This window comes from Populus euphratica, unplaced genomic scaffold, assembly GCF_000495115.2.
Source record: "Populus euphratica unplaced genomic scaffold, PopEup_1.0 scaffold3.1, whole genome shotgun sequence".
Lineage (NCBI taxonomy): Eukaryota > Viridiplantae > Streptophyta > Magnoliopsida > Malpighiales > Salicaceae > Populus > Populus euphratica.
Genome location: NW_011499847.1, coordinates 5,346,605 through 5,369,510, shown reverse-complemented (window position 1 = coordinate 5,369,510; position 22,906 = coordinate 5,346,605). Strand labels below are relative to the sequence as shown.

Below are 22,906 nucleotides of genomic sequence, written 5' to 3'. Positions count from 1 at the left end.
AGAACTAAATATATGGGAATATTATTAATTCATTGCAATAAAGACTTTAATACAATCAGTCGATAAATTTCATGCAAGTTTTAAGATATTTCTATAGAATTCCATGCAAGATAACAAAACTAGAATAAAATTTAAACGAGTAGTTAAATTAAACAAAGTTTTTAACATACACACTTAACACATACCATACTAGAGTATTAAACTTATAGTTTGAAATATTAAACTAAAGTAGTGTAAATAGAAAGCATTGTTGTTAAATATTAAATTCTTTTGTTCTTCAAACTCGAATGTAAATGATGCAACCAGTCTCATTGCAAAAAGTCTTTTATGATTCTAATAATTTAATTTTTAAAGATTAATGCATAATCTTTCAAATTCTACGAATCAAAGAAATATAATTTTGATTATCTAGGTATTAAACCTGAGCAGCTGAATAGAAAGATTCTTTGGGAAAACAGAAGTTTACTTAAGTCTTGTTTCTTGAAGTTCCTTTTCCAAGAATTTCTTATTATCTTCTAGGTTCAAGCTCCACGATGATACATATCAAATATTTTTCTTAATTTCCTTTTTGTTGTTCAATGTTCAATAACGGTACCACAACTCGTTTTATCTGTATCATCCCTACATTTGAAGAATCTAGTTCTTCATACTTTTTAAATTATAATTTTTTTATTAATTTATTATCTTATCAATATAAGCTTATGTGTTGATTTTCTTTTTATGAATAATTGGAGTAGAAAATCTGATCAATATCTTATTCTAATTTTGGTATATTAAAGTATAAGTATCCATATTAAATATTAAACTTTAATTTTTAGATTTAATTACCACATTGAACAGTGGCGAAATTTCTGTGGTTGCCATGGAATACATGGCAATCTGTTGACCGGTAGGCTTCAAGGGGGCAAAAACTCCAAATCCTTTCTTTCATATTTAGATAGTGATTAAAATTGTGATAATAGTTGGTTTTAAAATTTATTTTTTAAAATATATAAAAATAATATTATTTTATTTTAAAAAAAATTGTTTTAATATTAACATATTAAAACAAATAAAAATTATAAAAAAATAATTTTAAATAATAATTAAAAAAAATCTTACACACATGTAAAATTCTGTCAGTTCTAACTAAAGAAATAAGAAAAAACAAGAGCATGTTTTATGTTAGCATGATAAGTTGTCTTATAATATTTTAATGAATGGATGACATTGGTTTTAGAAATCTGAAGGCATGGTAGACTGAGCTAAGAGAAGATCATCAACTTGTCAACCCTGACCAAGAACGTAAGCTAGCCACTGCCCCATTTCACGCACGTCCACATCCCTTGAAAAAGAGGAAGTATTTCTCTCTTTCTCTGTGCTTCTATTCTTCATAGCTAGTATTTGCATTTCAGGTAGTCATTATTTGCGATGGTGAGATTTGTCCAATTGTATCATCCCCTCCCTGATCACGCGAGATGGAGACATGCAGAACAATATTCCCGCGATCTTCTTCAGACTACAGAGGAAGTTGATGATGAGTCCAGAAGCACTACTCCTCATCATGTCTTTATATGTCGAAGAACTCATCCTGGTCACTGCCTGGGCATTTTCCACGGAGAAAACCCTTTGACCTGCTCCTTTAACATCATCTTATTTGATCTTGTTTTGATGATTTTGATTACTACCATGCTCCGTCTTCTTCTCAAGCCTTTAAAACAGCCAAGGATCGTCTCAGAGATTATTGTGAGTAATTTCTGCTATCTTATTTTGATCTGGAAAAATTCACACGATCATATATATAGGTACTTGGTTCAAGTGGCATGTTCCCAGAAATTAGTTGGCCCAAATTAATATAGAATGAATGGGCCCTCCTCTATTCTTAATCATCTTGAGGGAAGCTACCTCTCATTTTCTGTTTTATATTTTGATATTTGATGCGTACATATATGTGGGTGTATGAATGTATTAGTTTGTGAGTATTTCAAATTGTTTCCCTACTAAATTTTTGCAATGCAATGATGATTTTTAAGGCTGGCATATTCGTTGGACCCTCTGTTCTAGGCCAGAGCAAGAAGTTAACCGAGCAGGTGTTACCAGATAATGCCCAGTTTTTGGTGGCGAATCTTGGAGCTATTGGTTTTGCATATTTCCTTTTTGTGACTTCAGTGGAAACGGATTTCAGTGTACTTAGAAAAGTAGGGAAGAAACATGTCTACAGTGCTGTGATAGGAGTCTTTTTTCCAATTACAACAGTGTGTATAGTTGCACGCTGTTTTAAATCATCAATTCATGGGAACCTTGCAAAACCTGTTGGGATTGGAAGCGTTGCTTCAAGTGTGTCAGTAACTGTATTTCCTGTGATTTATCTTATACTTAAAGAGTTACGACTACTAAGTTCTGAGGTTGGACGGATGGCAATGGCCACAGCAATGGTAAGTGATGTGATGGGGATTATTCTTGTTATTGCATTTGTAGCAGTGAAACATGGTCAACATAGTGGTGCCGATGCTTTGTGGTTTTTGATTTCTGTGGTAGTTCTAATGGCCTTTGCGATTATTGTGATTCGGAGCGTACTGCTCTGGGTTGTTGAAAAAACCCCCGAAGGGAAACCTGTAGATCGGTCATATGTGGTTCTCATTTTGCTGGGGGTATTGGTGATGACATTTTTTAGTGACATGTTTGGTCTGGTCTTTCTTCATGCATCGTTGCTGCTTGGGATTGTGATGCCTGATGGGCCTCCACTAGGGGCAACCATGGTGCAAAGGAGCCGAACAATAGTAATGGAGCTTCTTATGCCATTTACATTTGCAATCTTGGGATTGAATGTGGATGTCTTTGCCATGGCCAATTATGGCTGGTCGAATTTGGAACCGCTATTTGCCATGGTTATTGCAGGGTATCTCTCCAAATTGATTGCGACTTCTGTTGTTGCTCTCTTCTTTGGATTTCCATTCAAAGAGAGTTTCACTCTTGGTCTCATGATGAACTTGAGAGGTTTATACGAGGTTACAATATTTTTGAAATGGCTGAACGAAGGGGTAAGCTCTCTATGCTCACATATTCTCTTGAAAACATGATTAATTTTTTGAAATTTCGAAGGGCGAAGGGAAAAGGTTCAAAGTTAATTTCTTAGATTGAAAGAAACTAGCCAGCGTAACCAAGCTCCTATGTGAACAACTAGATATTGTAGTGTAATCCACCTTTCCTTTTTGATGAATAGACCTGCTTTGATTTTGATTGCAGTGTGCAGGTTTAATTGTAGTTTTAGGGCTATGTTGGTGGCCATCCCCTAGTTAGCTCTATTATCCTCTTATCATGACTTGTAGCTTCCTTTTTCTGGTCTTTTGTCATCTAATAAAATTACGTCGCTCTTCAAGGAAAAAAAAATGCCATGAGTAATTTGGGCAGAGGAGGTAAATTAATGAAAGTTTAGTCTAAAGATGAAATGTGATGGGAACTTAGTATAGGTTAGTTGGACTGAAAAGGCCAGCCCTGTACTTGGAAAAATGCACGTCTTCTTCATTTCCGTTTTCTTTTCGAAGTATATTGTAAGAGACAATTAGAAAACGTTGGCATAATGGCTTTCAAAACATTTCACTTTTTGGATTTTTAGGTTCTTACATTTTTTGTTTGCTCGCAGATTTTGGAGACACCTACCTACACATTGATGCTGCTATTAACAACATTGATGACTGGCACATGTTCAGCTTTGATTTGCTTCATCTACGATCCCACAAAGCAATACATGACAAACAAAAGAAGAACCATACAACACACCCCTCCAGGAACAGAGCTCTGCATATTAGTTGGCATACACGATGAAGAATGTGTAGCAGGGCTCATTAACCTCCTCGAGACCTCACATCCAACTATGACCAGCCCTTTTGCAGTCTATGCCATCCATCTATTTGAGCTTGTAGGCCGTGCGTTTCCCGTGTTCATAGACCATGATAAACCAGAACGACCACCCAAGTATATAAACTACAAAAAAATTCACAATGCCCTAAAGATCTATCAAAAACCAAGAAGTGAATATGTCAAACTACGTTCCTACACTGTTGCGACTGTGAAGCGAACTATGCACCAAGACATTTGCGATTTGGCTTTGACATATAAAGCTACTCTAATCCTCTTACCTTTCTGCAATAAAAGACTTCATAACCTTGCAGGAAGTGAAATTGTCAGGCATGTTTATGGAATGCAATCTATAAACTCTAGAGTCCTAGCCAATTCACCTTGCTCAATTGGAATTCTTGTCGACAAGGGTTACACTCATAACCCTATTGCCATGCAATACTACCATCAGCTCTTCTTTCGCAGATGTGTTGTTCTATTTTTGGGAGGAGCGGATTCTCGAGAGGCACTTGCCTACGCGGACAGGATGGCTACTAATCCTGAAGTTTCTCTAACGGCGATAAGGTTTCTCTCATACAATAATATTGGTGATGATGAGATGGAGAAGAAGCTTGATGACGGGGTGGTGACATGGTTTTGGGTGAAGAATGAAGGGAATAGCAGAGTGGCTTATAGAGAGGTGGTGGTGAGAAATGGAGAAGAAACTCTAGCAGCAATCCAGGCATTGGACAACGATAATAATGAACTTTGGATAGTGGGAAGGAAACAAGGAATAAACCAGGTTCTCCTTGAGGGATTGTCAAAGTTGAGTGAAAATCCTGAATTGGGAGTGATTGGGGATTATGTTGCGTCCACTGATTTTGGTAGCACAGCTTCTGTGTTAGTAGTACATCAGCAAATTATGAGAGGATGAGGGCTGGCTACTGCTGACGTTTTATCAGAGATAGCTTTGGTAGTAGGTTTTCTGAACATCCCTGTGTAAAGACTAATTGAATTTTATTGTTATTTTTTTAAAAATACTGGGAATTATATCTTTACCCGATTTGTTGATCAAGTAGATATCAAATGCGATTCATCTGGAATGCCACTGGTGCAAATACTGTCTTGTAACGGGTTCTTCCATCAGGTATTTGCCAATTGTAACTTCTGGAGGTTCTTTCCAGCATTAATGCAACGAAGAACTTGAAATCAAAGGGCAGCTGTTAAGAAATGGAAGCACCAGTTACATGTATCCTCGCCATATAAATTAGTCTTCAGATAAGAACAACCTACATGGAAGCATTATGAAATGCAACTACGTTGATTACACTCTAAAAGTGTAGATTTTCTATTGACCGATGCCAAGTTAAACAATTCGCGACAAGAGATCTAACTGTTAGAACTTGGAAACTCTCAATCCATAAGTTTCAAATCTTCATCGATGGTGGGCTGGCATCTTGTTCGATAGATCTGTATACTTTAATTCATAAGTTTCAAATCTTCATAGATGGTGGGCTGGCATCTTGTTCGATAGATTATGTTCAGTCCAGCCCCCAGCTCAGATTCAGAAATGGTCAAATAAGACGATATCACAAGCCTGTATACTTGTCCATATACTATTTACCATCCAATATTACTGGGGAAAAAGAAAAGGCCAGATTGAGATCAAGGCGTATCTTTCGTCTCACTTGAGCAAACTGCATACATGTTACAATGATAGTATTTTAGAGAGCATTGATAAACTCCACCCGTTTTTTTCTCAAGAAAAGAAAAGAAATGTTGAATAATTGGCTATGTCTTGGTTAATCTGCATATTTAATTCTAAATTAAAAGTGGACTCTATAGAAAAATATTTTTCAATATTAACTCTATAATATAAAATACTAATATATCTAAAAGTCTTATTTTATATCGAAAGATTATAAGCTTTATGCTTAAAACTCTTTTGTTCTTAGATGAAATTTAACTTTTCTCTTTTTTGTTTTATTGGTTTATACATATTTTAATTTATTTTATTAAATATAAACAATAAATTTCTATTAAAAAAATTAAATATCAAAAAACACATCTATAATATTATCATATTTCTCTCTTATATTAAAAATTAATTTAAAATTCTACCCTTAAGCAGGGTTGCAGCACCAGTCAGAACTAAAAGTCACCGTTAAGACTAACGAACCTTGAGTTTTCTTTTTCTCCAAGAAAAGGAAGAAAATTCTAGCTTCACAGCAGGCTAGTGGAATATTCCGTTATTATTTTTTAAAAACTCATAATATTGACACCTGTATATATAAAAATTATCAAACCTATATACATAAACAAACAAAATAATCATCTGCTCTCTAGCCTAAAACGACTTGTCTGCGCTTCCAAGTTCCAACCATTACCATCCAAGTCTCAACAAAACACGCCCTCCCTTATCTCACTCCATTACAATACTGCCACGTGTCCAACCAAACTCACCCTGGCCCTACCAAATTAACCAGAGATAACCCCATATAAAATCACAAGTTCCACAAAATCGTAAACACGCAAAACCCTTTCGCCCCAGCTCTCTAGAAGCCTCTTTCTGTCTATCTGATCGCCGCCTCTATCATCATCCATCATGCCTCGCCGAAGCTCTGGAGGTCAGATTTTTACTTATATTTGTTAGTTCTTCTCTGGGTTATGTTTATTTCTTGAGTTTGTGTGTTCATTTGTGCAACTTCTTTGCTTTAGATTTTGAGAAAACGTAGGCAAGAATGCAAATACAATTCTGTTTCTTTTCTTCTCTGTTTTTTTCCCCCGTTTTGCGGTTAGGGAGGCCGGGTCGTCTTGATTATATTTTTCTAGTCGTTTTTTCCTTAAAAAAAACATGTAGTTTGTGTTAGTCTTCTAATTCGTGAAAGTTAATGTCCAGCATAGAGTTTGTTTCATTTTATCTGTTTAGATCTTGAAAGATGCCTGATTGGTATGGGTTTCCATGTTTTTTGCTGATATAAATAAGTGGGTAGCTTGATTTCTTGTTTAGTTAATATTGAACATGAAAATTTGGCATTTAGATTCTGGTGTTTTTCAGCTTTTATAATTTTTGGGTTGATTCATTCATGTCTTGAATACCCCTTTCTGATCCGTTTCATTTCATTGTTTGGGATAATCTTTTGAGCCCTTTACGGGTTTCCAATCATTTTGTTTATAGACTTTTGTTAATCAATTCTGCAACTTGCATGAAATACCGATGACCCAACTTCTTATTTACACATAATTCAATGTTTTGCAGGAAGATCTGCCCGCCCAGCTCCTCGTCCTGCACCAGCACGCAGCCCACCTCCCCAAACAGGTAATGTTGCTCTGCAGAATCTTGCAGTGTATTTGAAGATCTCAAAACATCTTTTAAATATACTCAAGAACAGATTTAGTTTTCATGCATCACATTTAGTTTTGGATATAGGATTTGAAATGCAATTTTACGCTGTCATCTTAAATTTGGCGTTGCTTTTTTTAAGCAGAGCTTGGCTTTAATTCATTATTTTTTTCCTGATGCAGTTAACCATGCTCCTCCACCAGCTCATACTCAGAGTAGTGGTGGTGGATCATTGCTCGGAGGCATTGGCTCAACCATAGCTCAGGGTATGTGAAAAATGGAATGTTGTTGTCTTGGGATTGAAATTGTCACTTTCATGTTGTATCTTAGGCATGCTATATATGATTTGAATCAGCATAAGTCTGAATTTTTCTGCTCTTCTGTTCTCTCTTAACACAGGCATGGCTTTCGGTACTGGAAGTGCAGTGGCACACAGAGCTGTTGATGCGGTGATGGGTCCTCGCACTATTCAACATGAAACCATAGTCTCTGAGGCTGCTGCTCCCTCAGCACCCGCTGCAAGCAGTATGGGTGGTGCTGATGCATGTAATATCCACTCCAAGGCATTCCAAGATGTACGTGAACTTTTCTCATTTGGTTACTTTTTTTCTAAGATTAACCATCTTAAATTAAGTGATATTTTTAATGTCTTCTTTCTTATTTCTGGTTGTAAAATTGCTTGGAGAATGCTAGAGAGTGACAGTTTGGCAAATAATTTTCTTCTATGCTGCCTCATCCTTTAACCTAACTCCCATTTTTTGTCCATGCATCATCGTCATGTTTAATTTGAACTAGTGCTTTGTCCAAATCTCATCCAATGATTTCTGACTAGGTTCCCTGAGATAGGGATCGGTAAGAATAGTAAAACAATCTGCTCAGTGGTGTCATTGCGAGAACAAGTTATTCAAAACATATTTTAGACTCCAGTCTTCAATATGAGCATTATAACTTAGAGGCTTTCTCTTGCTAAATGCTTGGTTTTTAATTTTGTTTTTCTTTCTGTTCATGCCTGATGCTGCTTGTATTTTTTTATGTTATACCCAAAGTTAGGTTATTAATTGCTCTTGCATTGTTTCACTGGTCTTCCTTGTAGTGTGTGAACAACTTTGGAAATGACATCAGCAAGTGCCAGTTCTACATGGACATGTTGACCGAGTGCAGGAAGAACTCAGGCTCTATGTTGAGTGCCTAAATGTTGGCCCATTGCTTTGCCATGAAATGGAGTATTGGCTTTGAACTATATTTCTATTTTGATTTATGTGATGGTGATGAAGCTATAGTCCATCTATGGTACATTTATTAATTTTTGTGGTGAATTACTAGATGCTGAGATTCAAATACTCGACCTTCCAGGTTATTATTGAAACCTGGTTATCTGTGTTTTGTTCCATCAAGTGCACATTCATCTGATCGAATGCCAATGGTTGGTCTTGAATAATTACGGACAGTGATTCATTGATGTTATCAGCTTTCCTGATTCTTAATAATTTTGGTATTTCCGAAATATACACACTTATTCGGAAATATTAAGAGAGTTAATTTGCATGACTTGTGTACGTGTTTTGAGGTATGAAGTTATGTTTTATGAATAAACTACGAGTAATAAGTCTGAAAATTTTCTCGGAGATAGTATGAATTTGAATCAATGTGTTATAGGTGAAAACACTTCACATCCAATTCAAGAATTTATTTTTACCTAAATAGGTTGGTATAATTTTGGGTGGACATCAGAAAAGAAAGTGTTATTGAAATTTACCCCTATTGTTGCAATTTTACCTTTCCAAAACCTTATGTCTCTGGCACACGCTTTAGAGAGTGCGTATTAATTAAAAGTCTATAATTGAGAATATAATAAAATCTCAAATTATAAATTTACAAAGTTACGATTTATGAAATCTGAGTTTTAGAATAAAAATCTCTAGTTTATCGCAAAAACTAAAGTTCCAGGTGTTCATGTGCGTGTTCCTCTCCGTAACTCTTTGCAATCAAGTTACCTTTTTCTTCTGGATTCTTTTCAATTGCAATGGGAAAATTTACAGGCAGAGAGGAGCTGCAGTGTATCATCTTCCCATAAATCCAAGAAGAAAACTGTTGCGTGCGATGCTGTTGAATTTGTCCAATCCCTTGTGATTCTCAGCCTTGGCAACAGCTTTACCACCAAAAATGCACCGCGTCACTGAACTCTTGCACTGACATAGACCGCACAAGATTGCAGGCATACCGACACCCTCCACCCATAAAACCACGAATTTATCATCTGGGCACCCTTTTATCCAATCTAGTTTTACATCGCACCATTGATCTCGAAGTCAATGTTGCTCACCATTGATCAAAGACTAGTGTCGTTTTGATTCGTGAGAGAATGACTGAAATTGTTTGCAAGAAGTTTATTGTTGTTGTTAATGAAAGTGTTAGCGTGTTTGTTTTTGTGTTCAAAAAATATTTTAAATTTTGTTAAAATTAACTTGTTTTATGTGATTTTAAATTGTGAATCAAGATTCTTAATCAAATAAATTAAGGATAAAATTCACAAAAACAATAACCAAATAAATAATGCAAAATAAAAAAATAGTAATTAAAAAAATTAAGACAATTTAATATAAAAATTAAATAAAATTGAGAAAAAGATCAATTAAAAAAATTAGGACTAAGTTTGACATAAAAATAAATTAAAAAAATGTTTAGGGATGAAATTTTAAAAAAAAAATCAATCAAGAAATATTTAGGGATGAAATTTTTTAAAAAAAATCAATCAAGAAAATAATTAAAAAAAATACCAATTAAAAAAATAAGAGCCAAATTTTATAAAATAATTAACAAAATCAAACCACTAAAGAGGTAATCGAAAATAAAATCAAATTAGAAATAATCAATGTAAATAAAATACAAAAATAAAATCAAATTAGAAATAATCAATTTAAATAAAATAATTAAAATTAAAAAAAATGACTGAATAAAAAATAAAAATTGAAAGGCTAATATAATTTTTTGCATGGTCAACACACAATTAAAGAGAAAAGAAAAAAAAAAGAAAAACAAGAAAAGCAAATTGGAGCAAAACTAAACCCAACAATCATACAACAACTACTTGGGATGGAAGAGAATATTAAAACAAATCAAATAATATAGCATAATTGTGATTCAAACAACAATAAACACTCCTAGAACCAAACAACAATAATAAAAAGAATTATCATGAAATGACAATCAAGCCACTAAAGCCAAAGCTAACAAATTTTAATTGCTAGGATAATGGAATAATTGAATTATTCATTAAACAATTAAAATTGCTATAAAACCCTTGGATCAAAGGTTCTTATTGTTAACTTTATATGGGCAATATGGTAATTGTATTATTATAAAAAATAAAAAGATATTGTTCCTAAAAAAATAAAGAATGATGAATTAACTGTATATAAAGACCATTTTACTCCTGAAACAAAATTTTATAAATAAAAAAAGTACAGAGTAAAGACAATAATTTCACTATAACCCAAGACATGTTTTAATAAGAATTGGGCTATAGTGAATTGGACTATATGATGGTCACTGGAAGCTTATATGGTCGTTAATTTTAGGGCCTGTGGGATAGTGAATTGGGCTATATGATGGCCACAGGAAGCTTATATGGTCGTTAATTTCAAGGCCCGTGGGATTAGTCGTGGTGCGCGCAAGCTGGCCCGGATACCCACATTAATCTAAAAAAAAGAATTGACTATAGTGAAACAGCACCACATAATTTAGAAAGAATCGGCTATAGTGAAACAGCACCACATAATTTAGTTTTTTAGTTAATAATATATAGAAAGAGTCATGGCAACCATTGATAAGGAAAACATCAAGTTCACGAACTCTTGCAAAATACACATCATCAATAATATACTTCAAACAAAATTCACAAAATAATAATGTAGTTTTTTTCTAAAAATAAATAAAAGTATTACAGTACCATTTGTCAGGATCCATATAAACTCCATGGGTGGCAAATTCACGAATAACAATGTCATGTCTGAAGGGCCATGATCCAATAACATTGCTCTCCTCACTTTATATATACACACACAGGCGTTGATCAATTGAAATAGTACGACATCATAGCTATATGTGTTTGATGGTTAAGCTAGAAATTAATGACTGGCCAGAAATAATGTCTGCTAGGACTACCAGGAAAAAATTGTGGCCAGTATAACGGTTCAGTGTCTCGAAAAATCATCAAATAAGAACAAATAAAAAAATATCAATGATGATGATGTCAAGTTTGTACACTTACTTCGAATAGAGCGATAGAAGGTAGCTGAAACGTCGTCATTATGCAGTCGATGATAATGATTATACACAGTAGACAGCACTTCATCATGTAGTTTAATCAGCTTGGACTTGACAGAAGGGGCTCTTTGAGACGGCGACTTGGCAAAGCCGACCTGTTTTTTGGACACGGCTGCGTTTGTTTACTGGGAGGTTTTGCAATTGTGGTGCGGAAAAAAAAATATTTTAATATTTTTTTAAATAAAAAAAACTTTGAAAAGTAACCATAATAATACAACTATCAAATATTTTATACATATTTTTTATTATATATAAACCATAATTATAATTTTTATTAAACATGTATTTAAATTCAACTAATCACATCTAATTATATTTTTAAAAAAATTATTTTTTTAAAATTACAACTATAATCTAAAAAATAAATGCAAGTCGACCTTAACTAGCAGCTCGTAAGATAATATAAAGCAAAAATCCCTCCTACGATATCCAAAAATCAAGTAGCATTTTTTAGTCATTGACAGTTGTTGTAGGACAAGTTCCCAAATCACCACATACAGGCCCAAAACATTGAAACGAAAGCTTCAAAATGGTACCCCATTTCGGTGCCTGCATTTTATTCAAGCAAGTATCCATGCAATATTATTTTAGATTTATTTGTTAAATGATAAAATGAACTACTTGATTTCCACAACATTCACTCCGGGTTCCTGGTTCATCCAAGCACACATAAACGATTTAACAGTTCGTTTGGTAAGAAATTGTGACCGAGGAGAGGGAATGAAGGAGACGGGAAGGGATAGAAAAAGATTAATGGAGATAATTTTCTTTGTCTGGATAGAATAGTGAATGAAGGGGTGATAAACATTAAATATCATTAATACCTTTTTAATTGAATGTAAAAGGAAGAAATGATAAATAGGATAAAATTAGATTTTTCAAAAAATTATAAAATTATAAAGTTTATAAATAGGATAAAATCACTCTCAATTTAAGGGTAAGACTTTAAAGGTAAATGAATTTTCTTCCCAAAATTAAACGTGTGTTTGGGATGTACAATGTAAGGTGTTTTTTAAAATATTTTTTTGGTTTGAAAATATTTTAAAATAATTTTTTATATATTTTAAAAAAATTTAGCACATAAAATTAGATTTTTCAAAAAATTATAAAGTTATTTCCTCCCCCCTTAATCACTCTCAATTTAAGGGTAAGACTTTAAAGGTAAATGAATTTTCTTCCCAAAATTAAACGTGTGTTTGGGATGTACAATGTAAGGTGTTTTTTAAAATATTTTTTTGGTTTGAAAATATTTTAAAATAATTTTTTATATATTTTAAAAAAATTTAGCACTAATATATTAAAATTATCATAAAACACTAAAAAAATAGTTTATTTGTTTTTTAAGCCAAAAATACTTTTAGAAAAATATCAATATATATATATATATAAAATACTCTTAAACACACCCTTAAAGATACATTGTAAATTTTAAAATATTTGGAATAATGTAATGAAACAACTATGAGACATCAATTAAAAATTATTAAAAAGATTGTGCGGAATGAGACCAAGTAAGAAACCAGAACATGTAAAAGAATCTAGGTGGTGGCCAAGTGGTAAGAACTTGGGATCAAGGGGTTTGCTCCCTCTGTGATCTCAGGTTCGAGTCCTTGGTTGCTCATATGATGGCCACTGGAGGCTTACATGGTCGTTAACTTCAGGGCCCGTGGGATTAGTCGTGGTGCGCGCAAGCTGGCCCGGACACCCACGTTAATCTAAAAAAAAAAGAGCGGGTCAAAAATCAGACCTTTGTAATACAGCTGAAATGAAATAAAAAAAAAACAAAACAAAACAAAAAACGTAGAGTACATTTTTTTTATGGTCTCTTTCCAGAAACCAGGAACGGCTTCTGTTTTCATGGTTTAAATGTGCATTCCAGTTTTTAAATTTCCATTGACTAAAAATGAGCTGGATTTAAAAAATAATATAATTTTTTTTAATTTGTTTGAAAATATAGTTATAATTGTTTTTTTAAAAAAATTATTGGGAAATATATAAAAATAATATATTTTTTAAAATTTATTTTTAATATCAGCGTATCAAAATAATTTTAAAAAATAAAAAAATATTAATTTAAAGTAAATAAAAAATATTAAATATTAAATTTTTAAAAAAATATTTTTATAATACAAAAATAAACTGGAAAAAATTTGAAATATTTGACTGTCAGTTTCAGAAAACGATAAAAATCAAAGCATACCAAGAGCCCATGACCCTCAAGATTGAATTAAAAATACTAAAGAATGCTAAAGAATGCTCATGAAAGGTCAAAAGTGAGGCCCCCCCCTGCATCATCCTCAAAGGCCGTGCTAAGAGGGTGATTCGGAAAGCATTTCAATCGGAACTTAAAATTTAAAAATATTCCCTTTGTTTTAAATTAATTTTTTAATTATTTTGATGTTGATGTTTAAAATAAAATTTTTTTTTTTTAATATTTTTTAATTGTTTTGATGTTGATGTTTAAAATAAAATTTAAAAAATATATATATACTATTTTAATATATTTTTAAATATAAAACACTTCACAAAACAATAGGCATCACTTTTTCACTCGCCCTGGTCATCTCTTTGAACGGTGAGGAGCCACCATGACATAAACTCATGTTTTTTTATATTCGGGAATAGAAACTAGTGTATGGCAATAAAAAGTACCAATTGAGAAACTAAAAGTTTCAACTTTTCAAGAACGTAAGCTTCCTTGCAAAACACCCAATTCTTAAAAAACCACCTGCTTGCATTGTTAAAGTCATACATAGCTAGATTGACCAAGTACGCAACTTGCGGTTTGGCATAAATCACACGCTTGCCTCGAGGACACAACTAAGTAGTCCAGGCATGCAAGCTGTGCCTTCCCGTAAATTCCTCACTCCATGCCTAACCAACATAAACTAAACTTCTTCGAATGTTCCTTCCAAAAATATTTTATTATTTACAGGTCAGTCTATTTATTTATTTATTCTTAATGAAAATAAAAATTATAATCGAAGTCAACCCTTGAGAAAGTTGATGCACAGTTTCTTCCATGCCTCCCTATCTGGTTCGGTTCCCTCCACATTTGCCTTTATCTCGTCAGCGTAGGAGTCCTGATTGATAAATTAATTAAAAAGGGTCAGTCTAAAGGTTGAGTGCTGAGATCAATATTGGAAGTGAAGACGCATACCACTATGAAATCGCGTTGGAGAAGGCGGTTGATCAAGTGGAAGAGAATGTCTTTGGTGTACTCAGGGTGACCTTGGATGCCCATGATGTGGTCCCCACATCGGAACATCTCGACCCCGGTCTTATCAGACCACGCAATTACCTCGGCTCTAGCAGGAAGTTCCTTGACCTGGTATTATTACAAACGGTTGCAAAACGTTGGAACGGTATCCATTAAAATAAAGAAATGATTAATTATCCATGGATTGTAAGTTGGTGTTACAAAGTTCATTTTTTAACCGAACAAACCTCGTCTCTGTGACATTCGATCACCGAGAGGACAGCAGGCATTTTCACCGAGGAGGAGAGCTTGGATGAAGCTGAAAAATTGATGGTTGTTATCCCTATATCCCACCCTGAGACGGCGCGTCCAGTCTTCCCCCCCAGAGCACGGCATAGTATCTGATCAAAACCATAAAACGCTCTCTCAGAAGCAATATAAATTGTTATTGGGAACAAAATGTGTACAAAGTTTCAAGCAAATTATTTGCTTTGCCATTTTATAAAGCACCAACCAATAAAACAGCCTTTCATGTGCACTAATAGTATGATATGGACTTACATTTAGTTTGTCAACTATGTGCACAGAAAATATACACTTGTCACCCACAATAGCTATCAATCAACAAGTGAATCGAAATTGCCATAGGAAAGCACTACACCTCAAGAGATAGCCCATCACAAACAGTACTGATCATAGAAAGAACCCAAAAAACAAAATGTCCATAGTTCTCCAATATATATATATATAGGTTTCCATCAAATTTTGTCTACCGACAAATCTTATCTCAAAGTCTTGCATTAAGAATGAGACCATTTGGCTTCACATTTGCTTTGTCCACCATAGGAACCCTACAACATATGGATATGACCAGTTTATTTCGCCTCGTGGTGATGAGGTTACACAAAATGTACAACATGTGTTCGTGTCCCTTGTATGTGGACACGCTAATCTAACAAATATAACTAATTTATGCAATCAACTTTAAAAAAGAAATTTTACGCTCTAGGAGGAAAAAAAAAACAGAAGGCAAAAACTGTTGAAATTATATTGTAATGATCGCCGAAAGTTTCTATACATCATAACGTTACATGTCAATGGTTTTGCACTCTTACAGGCTCAAACCCCAAAAATAACGTAGAGCCAGAAGGATGTTTCTGTCCGGCCCCTCTTTTAACATCCGGAAAATAACGCATGGCACAGACACCGTTTCTAAAATGCAAATCGGTTTTCCCTTGTAACCTGTTTTTTTTTTCCTCAAGTAAAAAATTTATCAGTAAATGAAACTATTAAAGCCGAGTGAAACAGGTGCGGAGCCAATTGCACATCATTCCCGCATCAGTGGAATGGATGGCTGAGCGACATGAAGCATAAAAGAATCAGCTGAGATAGCGCTATCATCTAACAACAAGGTCAGAATTAGCGGTGATGGAACACGCGCACATGAGTTATTTTCAAAGTGAACCACACTGGAAGTGCTACTACGGATTTTTTTTCAACTGCTTGGATTGGATGGATGCCTAATTCACTTTCTACTACTAGCATAAAATCTGTGCTTTTTTCCAAATTTATTTTATCTCCGAGTCTCGGTGCAAATATTTTATTCACAGTATCAACTTAAAACTTTTTTGACTAGCCTTCACCAACAGAAAACTAAAGATTTAAAACTGGCAACTCTCCCCAAAGCATTCGTATCCAAGCTCAAGATAGATTTTGCCTCTTTCTGTCTAAAAGGATTTTCAAATATCTAAATGCAAATAAAGATTAATCCCGTGATATCTTTTCCTCCAATATAGGAAGGGAAGATTCGGCCCATCTCTTGCCCTTGCTAAGATAAAAACTACTGTTTCGTTAAAAATGAGAACGGTAATTATTTGAGAAATCAATGCCGCTACGAAAAAAAAATACAAAAAAAAAACTCAAATACAGTTCAGTTCCATGGGACGACAAGCGTTCCAAAGGCATGAAACTATAAGGACGCAAAAAAAATATCATGACTGCGATATTAAAAAAATAAAGGGGGAAAAAGAAAGAACTAAATCAATAATTAAATACCTGGTGGCCGAAGCAAATACCCAGAACTTTTTTCTTTTTCGAATCCAGTTTCTTTAACAGGCTCATAAGCCTGCAGATCCAGACATCATTGCCATGAGCATCATTGCAGCTTCCAGTGATCACAAATCCATCAAAGGTGTCAGTCTCATCATCTTCAGGGAACTCTCCAGAAGCCACCCTGTAAACATCCCATGTCTCTCCTTCTTCAGCCAACATTCTCACAAACACCCCAAAATACCCTCCGTACATCTTTATCACGTATTCTGAGTCCTCTGCACATAACAAAACCGCAAACCTCTTGCCACCCATTTGTTTTTTAGCAGCAAAAGAACTCAGTCGTTTTTACACTTGATATGAAAAAAATGTGACTTCCTCTCTCTAAAAATGAGAGAGAGAGAGAGAGAATAGGAAGAGGGTTTTCTCTAAGAGACAGCCCGAGATAATTAGGGGGATTTTGTTTTCTATGTTTGTTCTAAAGGTGTTTTTATCGTGAAAATAAAGGATTGTGTGTTTCGTCAGAGAAAACAAGCTGTATATAAAAAGAACGGGTTTGTAACTAGGTCGTGTTTTTCGGTCTAATTTACAATTGTGTCCTGATTGATTTGTTTACCAAATTAGCCTTGATTTTTGTGATTGCTTTCTCTTTTTAGGTTTTCAGTAGGTGGGATTCATTTTCGTGGATCTCGCAAAAATTAGGGCAAATATTTTGTACAAGTAAAGTATTTTCTTTAGCAGGCTTTTTTTCTTGGTTAGAAAATGTTTTTATAAAAAATAATTTTTTTATTTTTAATTTTTTTTAATATTTTTATATAATAACATCAAATTACTTTTTCTAACATGTAAGTAACTGTTTTGCGAGCTTGTTAATGAAGTAACATGTAGCGTGTGTGTATTATTGTGGTGTATAATACTTTTAAAAATTCATATTTATTTGAAAAATATATTACAATAATTCTTATTTTATATTTTTATATTTTTTTATATTAATATATCAAAATAATTTAAAATGTCTAAAAGCATATAAATTTAATATTTTCTTCATCGTTGGTAGATGAAATACCTGCAAGTAAAGCAATGTTTGCATTAACTTTGTTATTTTTTTTTGTCACTGTTGCAGTATTGAAATTGTATATCTTGAAGAGACAACACTTTCTATATACTTTGCCTCCTTGCTATCTGAAGAGATTGAACATAAGATAAATAATAATAATATGATTGTTTAATCTTGATATAAAGTTTATTCATAATCCTCTTGTGAGTCTTTATTTCATTGATTATTTCTTGAAAAAATAGCCTACAAGGCTATTCAAATATTAAAAAAAAATCTTAATTACTAAAATCTTAATTAAATTGAAAATTCAAATCTCAATTGGAGAAAAAGAAAAACGAAAACAACAAGAAAACAAAACCATGAGCAGTAACTTCTAGGTCAAATTAGCATGTTGTTGACGAGCCTGGCTGAAGCTATCTTCCTAGCTGTGTAAGTGTGTGTGTGTGAGGCTTGTAAGATTATCTACCAGTGATCTCGTGTGTGACTGTGTGTGTCCTTTACTGCAAAGTAATTATTCTAAAGTCAAATAATTCAACCCTAGCTGAATAAGAACAGAGAACTGTACACATCAAGGGAAAACAGGTTTCACCAAAAGGGAGGGGGGCGCAAGAAAATGGGCATTCAAATCAATACCACTGTGATCCAATGATAAAAGAGAAGGGAGATGGTACGGACAGTGACAAGTTAGAAACATCAAGTGCGACCACATTCAAAGGATTTTTAAAAATTTATTAGTTGTTATTTTTTGAAGTATTATTTATTTAAAAATATATTAAAATAATTTAATTTTTATATTTAAAAAATAAAATTTTAAAATCAATATATTTAAAAAAATAAAAAAAAAATCAAATTTTGTACAAACCGCTTTTTTGTCAGGACGGAACACCGAATGGAGGCTTTGCCGTCTTTTTTGCAAGGTGGACAGGTATCATAAAGGCAGATTAATTATCATAAAGTTTTTATTTGAGATCAGGAAAGCTTCTCCATGAGGCCTTAATGGACCGCAGACTCGGAAATCATACAGCAAACATGTAGGCCAGATTATAAAAGAAGTTAGAAATTGATTGTTTTATTGCTTATCGGGTAAAACATAAAATTATTTGCGAGCTCATTAATTCTACTATATGAATCATAGAGTTTTAATCTAGATTATATCAACTATTATCAGCGGCTATAAAGCCAGAAGACAATCACATTAGGAGCGTGAAGTAATCCAGTACCGTTCATTATTTGTTTTCTCTTGACAACGTGAGTAATTGCCGTTTACAAGAATCATTGGCGACCAGTGATGGATTTCCATTTATGCACGCATTAAGGAAAGTGTAGAGACAACGAAGGGACCAATAACAAGATGTGATGTGGTCCATGCTGGCAACCATATGTATCATTAAAGCAAAATACTGTGGTAACGTTGCGACATGTCTTAATCACTCGCGTACATCCCATTTCAAATGGCACCTTGATTACGGTTTACGAGCCCCCATGCCAAGCCGCGTGAAATGCCTTGACCCTCGTTAAACAATGATTGAGGATATTTGGGGTGTAAAACAAGGTTTGTATAACATGTTATTAATCATAGAGAGTTTTTTTAAAAAAGAATCTTCAAATTTTTAAGTGGCTTCTGTGATATTCTAAATATGATATTAAATTTTTTTAAAAAAAAAAGTAAAAGAGTTTTGAAGTTATAGATTATAAGAGTATCTCTAAAAGGAAGATACTATTTTAAAAAGTTAAATTAATAAATAATATGAATATAACTTTTTGTGCTATCCATGCATCAATAAAAAAAAATATTTGAAAAGTCAATTGTATTGGAATGTAAAAAGTATATATTTTATTTTTTTAATGAATTTGATGTTATTTTTTTACATGATTATATAATTGATTTTTTTAAAAAAATATAAAAGTCAAAATAATATTTTTAATTTATTTCTAACTTTCCATTATTCAGACCCCCTTGGAGATGCTCTTATGAGAAAGAAATGAAACAACATTATATTTTTACTTGAATTGATAGGAGCATTGCTAACTCATCGACTCATCGGAGTGATGCCTGACTGCATGCGTGACACAAATAACCATGACATTCTATTTTTTCAACCGCGACCTTGGTATATAATAATGGTTATATTTTGCTCCTGGACGCGTATGGTTCGAAGGTGGTAATTTTATACAATGAGACACGTCTTTTCATAGATTCATTGAATCATTTTAATATATGATTGGAAGTGGTTAATATATGCCTCCTCGAGAAACTGAAAATAAGGCACAGCTTTTTTTTTCATTTTATTCTCGAAAACAACTATATCAGGTTTTCTTTTTTTTTCGACGTGGTGTTTTTTTTTTAAGATTAACATGAATGTTTGGACCAGCTTACATGCACTATGATTAATCCCACAAATCCTAAAGTTAATAATCATATAAGTCTCAATGGCTATTATATAAGCAACCACGTAGTGTTTCTTATATTGCTGTCAAATTGATTTTTAGTAACTTTATATCATTCCAAGGGTATGTTTATTTCAGATTTAGTAAGTAACAAGAACAGTAACAATTTAAATCAAGATTATTCAGATCACAAAAGCATCAATTAAACATAAATTCTTTAAAATAATTTGTTTTCCCAATGAAATAAAAAAGCTATGCTTCCTCGACAGTGATTGCCAGGGAAATTAACACCTGTCATGACAACTGATACAGTTAATATCATTTTAGTCCTTTTTGTTCAAGCCTGACGACGTTGTCTTTGCAATTTCTTATAATTTGTGTGCATAACTATATGTATATAATAACTCTGATACTTGGACTCGAGTTAGCGCATGCAAGTGCAACTAGCAATATAAAGTGTGTTCCTTCGCGGTTTAATTGATTTTTTTATTAAATTTTTTATTTATATTTTCGAGTTGTTTTAATATGTGAATATAAAAAAATAAATTTTAAAACTAAAAAAATATATTCATTTTAATACCTTTCTATATAAACAATACTTTTAAAAAGATTTTAAATTCAAACAATTGTTTTATAATAATAATTCTTTTAATAGTTTCTCGCACTATCATTGATAAGCAATCCATTGAGAAAAGGGAACAGAAAAGGTAATCTAACGTAAGTTGATTATATATCCTGTCTTGATAACTTCATGGTAAATGTCCTAAAGTTGATGATGATATTATCATATTATACATTTTACTATTTGTTCCCATAGTATAGTTACTATATTATTCATTCGTTATTTTCTTTTTAATCTTTGCTTCGGGAAGTATGATAGTCTTTTTCTATTGATGTAAATATACTGTAAGAATTGAGTTGGGTTTACTATAGTTATTGCATTTTTAGATGCATAATAAAATAATGAATATCACCTTAGAATAAAATAATTCAATATTTTCTGGATGAGGATTATTTTATATTTTTTTGTTTAGTCAAACTGTGAAATTGTGACTTTACTCCTGCCATTTCATTTTCTATCATTGTATTCAGGGACTTTATAGTAATTTTATTGTGATTTGTTTATGATTGTTGATTAGAGGTATTTTTAGTTTTGTGCCTTTAAAAAAAATAAAAAAAAATATCAATGCGTATAAAATATATGTTAGCGTGTCAACTATATTGCCAACTTTAGGCAACTGACTCTTGTAGTTGTTCTAGCAATTTCGAATCATCAATAAATTTATTTTAATGTTTTTTTTATTAGATGATACATATATAGTATTTCGACATGGTTTGGCCAAGAATAATTTTTTGTTTTTTTGTTTTCTTCTCCTTCTCCTTGTTCATTGATTTGCATGCAGGTCATGAAAATCAAATTAGTTATTTAATAGATTTTTTCTTTCAATTTCATCCATCTTCTTTTATTTGTATTTTTTTATTAATATTATTTTTTTCTAATTGAATTTTATTTTTTATTTTATCAATGGTTATTTGATTTTTCAAATACAATCATGATTTTATTTTTTTTTGCATGGTTTCTTTATTGATTTTTTTTCTTAATTTCACCTCTTGGTGAAAAATTTAGTCCTAATCATTTTTATCATTTTTTTGGGATAATTTTGATTTTTTTAATTTCATCTTTATTTGATTTTTTCCTATTAGATTTTAATCTCATTGTTATTATTTTTTTCTTTTGCAAGTTTTTTTATTGATAGTTTTTTTAATGATTCTACTATTCAAGATTAAATTTGATGACATTTAAGTTTTGTATTTGAAACCTAAGTACATAATCTAATAAGTTGTGAATTTTTTAGATTAAATAAGGTTTAAAATATCAACTTATGATTGTTTTGTTTCTTTTTTTTAGGCCGACGTTTTCTTTTCTTTTACTTTTTTGAAGTTTGACTTCTTTTGTTCTAATTTTTTTTATTTAGATTAACATCAGGTTGTTTGATAATCCAAATAAGTTTGGGTGTGATTCTTTTTTATCTATTTTTTGGGTCAATTTATTTATCATTGTTATGTTTTATTTTCTATATTATTTAAATTGTCATCTTGACCAATGGCCTTGGACAGTGGTGGAGATAGAAAATTTTAATTAAGGAGATAAATTATAAATATTATATATTATATATTACATAGATATATATTTTATATAGAGAAATCAATTTGAAATTCATGTACTACCTTATATCAGGTAAAATTAATTTAAGAATATTTTTAAAATAAAAAAATTATATTATAATTATTTTTTTCAAGTTTTTATATTTTAAAATCACTTGATAATAACTTCATTATTGATTTCATTAAAGATATTCTTTCTCAATATATACAATGAATATTTTATTAATCTATTTCTAATTTTTATAGGGATTGGTGAAATTATTAGCAATAATTTTTTGTTAATTTGTTGTTTTACACAAGTAGCTTAAATATAAATATTAATATATATTTTTATTGTATTTCTAATTTTTTTAGTTGTTTAGTACTTCATTTTTAATCATCAGTATGTTAATCACCGTTATTTTTATACAAAATTTATAACAAAATACATATTAATTTCTCAAAATTTATTTCAATTCATATTTATATGGATATAATATTATACATAAACATATTAATTTAACATATTCATAAATTATCATATTATTAAGGAATAAAACTAAAATTAAACAATAAAATAAAT

The 22,906-nt window shown here is 32.0% G+C and overlaps 3 protein-coding genes across 3 annotated transcripts; 2 read left to right on the top strand and 1 right to left on the bottom strand.

Moving 5' to 3' along the window:
• Nucleotides 1-1,290: 1,290 nt before the first annotated feature.
• On the top strand, nucleotides 1,291-5,001 carry CHX24 (cation/H+ exchanger 24). The gene is made up of 3 exons (XM_011004930.1): nucleotides 1,291-1,725; nucleotides 2,013-3,020; nucleotides 3,623-5,001. The coding sequence occupies exons 1-3, from the start codon at nucleotides 1,411-1,413 to the stop codon at nucleotides 4,748-4,750; spliced, it is 2,451 nt and encodes an 816-aa protein (XP_011003232.1). The 5' UTR covers nucleotides 1,291-1,410; the 3' UTR covers nucleotides 4,751-5,001.
• Nucleotides 5,002-6,331: 1,330 nt separating this feature from the next.
• On the top strand, nucleotides 6,332-8,646 carry LOC105110020 (coiled-coil-helix-coiled-coil-helix domain-containing protein 2, mitochondrial-like). Its single transcript, XM_011004920.1, has 5 exons — nucleotides 6,332-6,443; nucleotides 7,076-7,135; nucleotides 7,342-7,425; nucleotides 7,559-7,734; nucleotides 8,253-8,646. Exons 1-5 carry the CDS (start codon nucleotides 6,422-6,424, stop codon nucleotides 8,349-8,351), a joined length of 441 nt encoding a protein of 146 aa, XP_011003222.1. The 5' UTR covers nucleotides 6,332-6,421; the 3' UTR covers nucleotides 8,352-8,646.
• Nucleotides 8,647-14,140: 5,494 nt separating this feature from the next.
• LOC105110012 (putative glutamine amidotransferase YLR126C) lies at nucleotides 14,141-17,246 on the bottom strand. Its single transcript, XM_011004908.1, has 4 exons — nucleotides 16,740-17,246; nucleotides 14,933-15,085; nucleotides 14,646-14,813; nucleotides 14,141-14,568 (listed from the first exon to the last, which is right to left on the bottom strand). Exons 1-4 carry the CDS (start codon nucleotides 17,046-17,048, stop codon nucleotides 14,473-14,475), a joined length of 726 nt encoding a protein of 241 aa, XP_011003210.1. The 5' UTR covers nucleotides 17,049-17,246; the 3' UTR covers nucleotides 14,141-14,472.
• Nucleotides 17,247-22,906: the final 5,660 nt, after the last annotated feature.

Excerpts from the sequence above, each read along its gene's own strand:
- CHX24 (XM_011004930.1), top strand. The coding sequence starts at position 1,411 with ATGGTGAGATTTGTCCAATTGTATCATCCCCTCCCTGATCACGCGAGA. Across the intron at positions 1,726-2,012 it reads GGATCGTCTCAGAGATTATT|GCTGGCATATTCGTTGGACC; the intron begins GTGAGTAATTTC and ends ATGATTTTTAAG. Across the intron at positions 3,021-3,622 it reads TGAAATGGCTGAACGAAGGG|ATTTTGGAGACACCTACCTA; the intron begins GTAAGCTCTCTA and ends GTTTGCTCGCAG.
- LOC105110020 (XM_011004920.1), top strand. The coding sequence starts at position 6,422 with ATGCCTCGCCGAAGCTCTGGAG. Across the intron at positions 7,136-7,341 it reads CAGCCCACCTCCCCAAACAG|TTAACCATGCTCCTCCACCA; the intron begins GTAATGTTGCTC and ends TTCCTGATGCAG. Across the intron at positions 7,735-8,252 it reads ACTCCAAGGCATTCCAAGAT|TGTGTGAACAACTTTGGAAA; the intron begins GTACGTGAACTT and ends TCTTCCTTGTAG.
- LOC105110012 (XM_011004908.1), bottom strand. The coding sequence starts at position 17,048 with ATGGGTGGCAAGAGGTTTGCGGTTTTGTTATGTGCAGAGGACTCAGAA. Across the intron at positions 15,086-16,739 it reads GTATTTGCTTCGGCCACCAG|ATACTATGCCGTGCTCTGGG; the intron begins GTATTTAATTAT and ends GGTTTTGATCAG. Across the intron at positions 14,814-14,932 it reads TCGAATGTCACAGAGACGAG|GTCAAGGAACTTCCTGCTAG; the intron begins GTTTGTTCGGTT and ends TAATAATACCAG.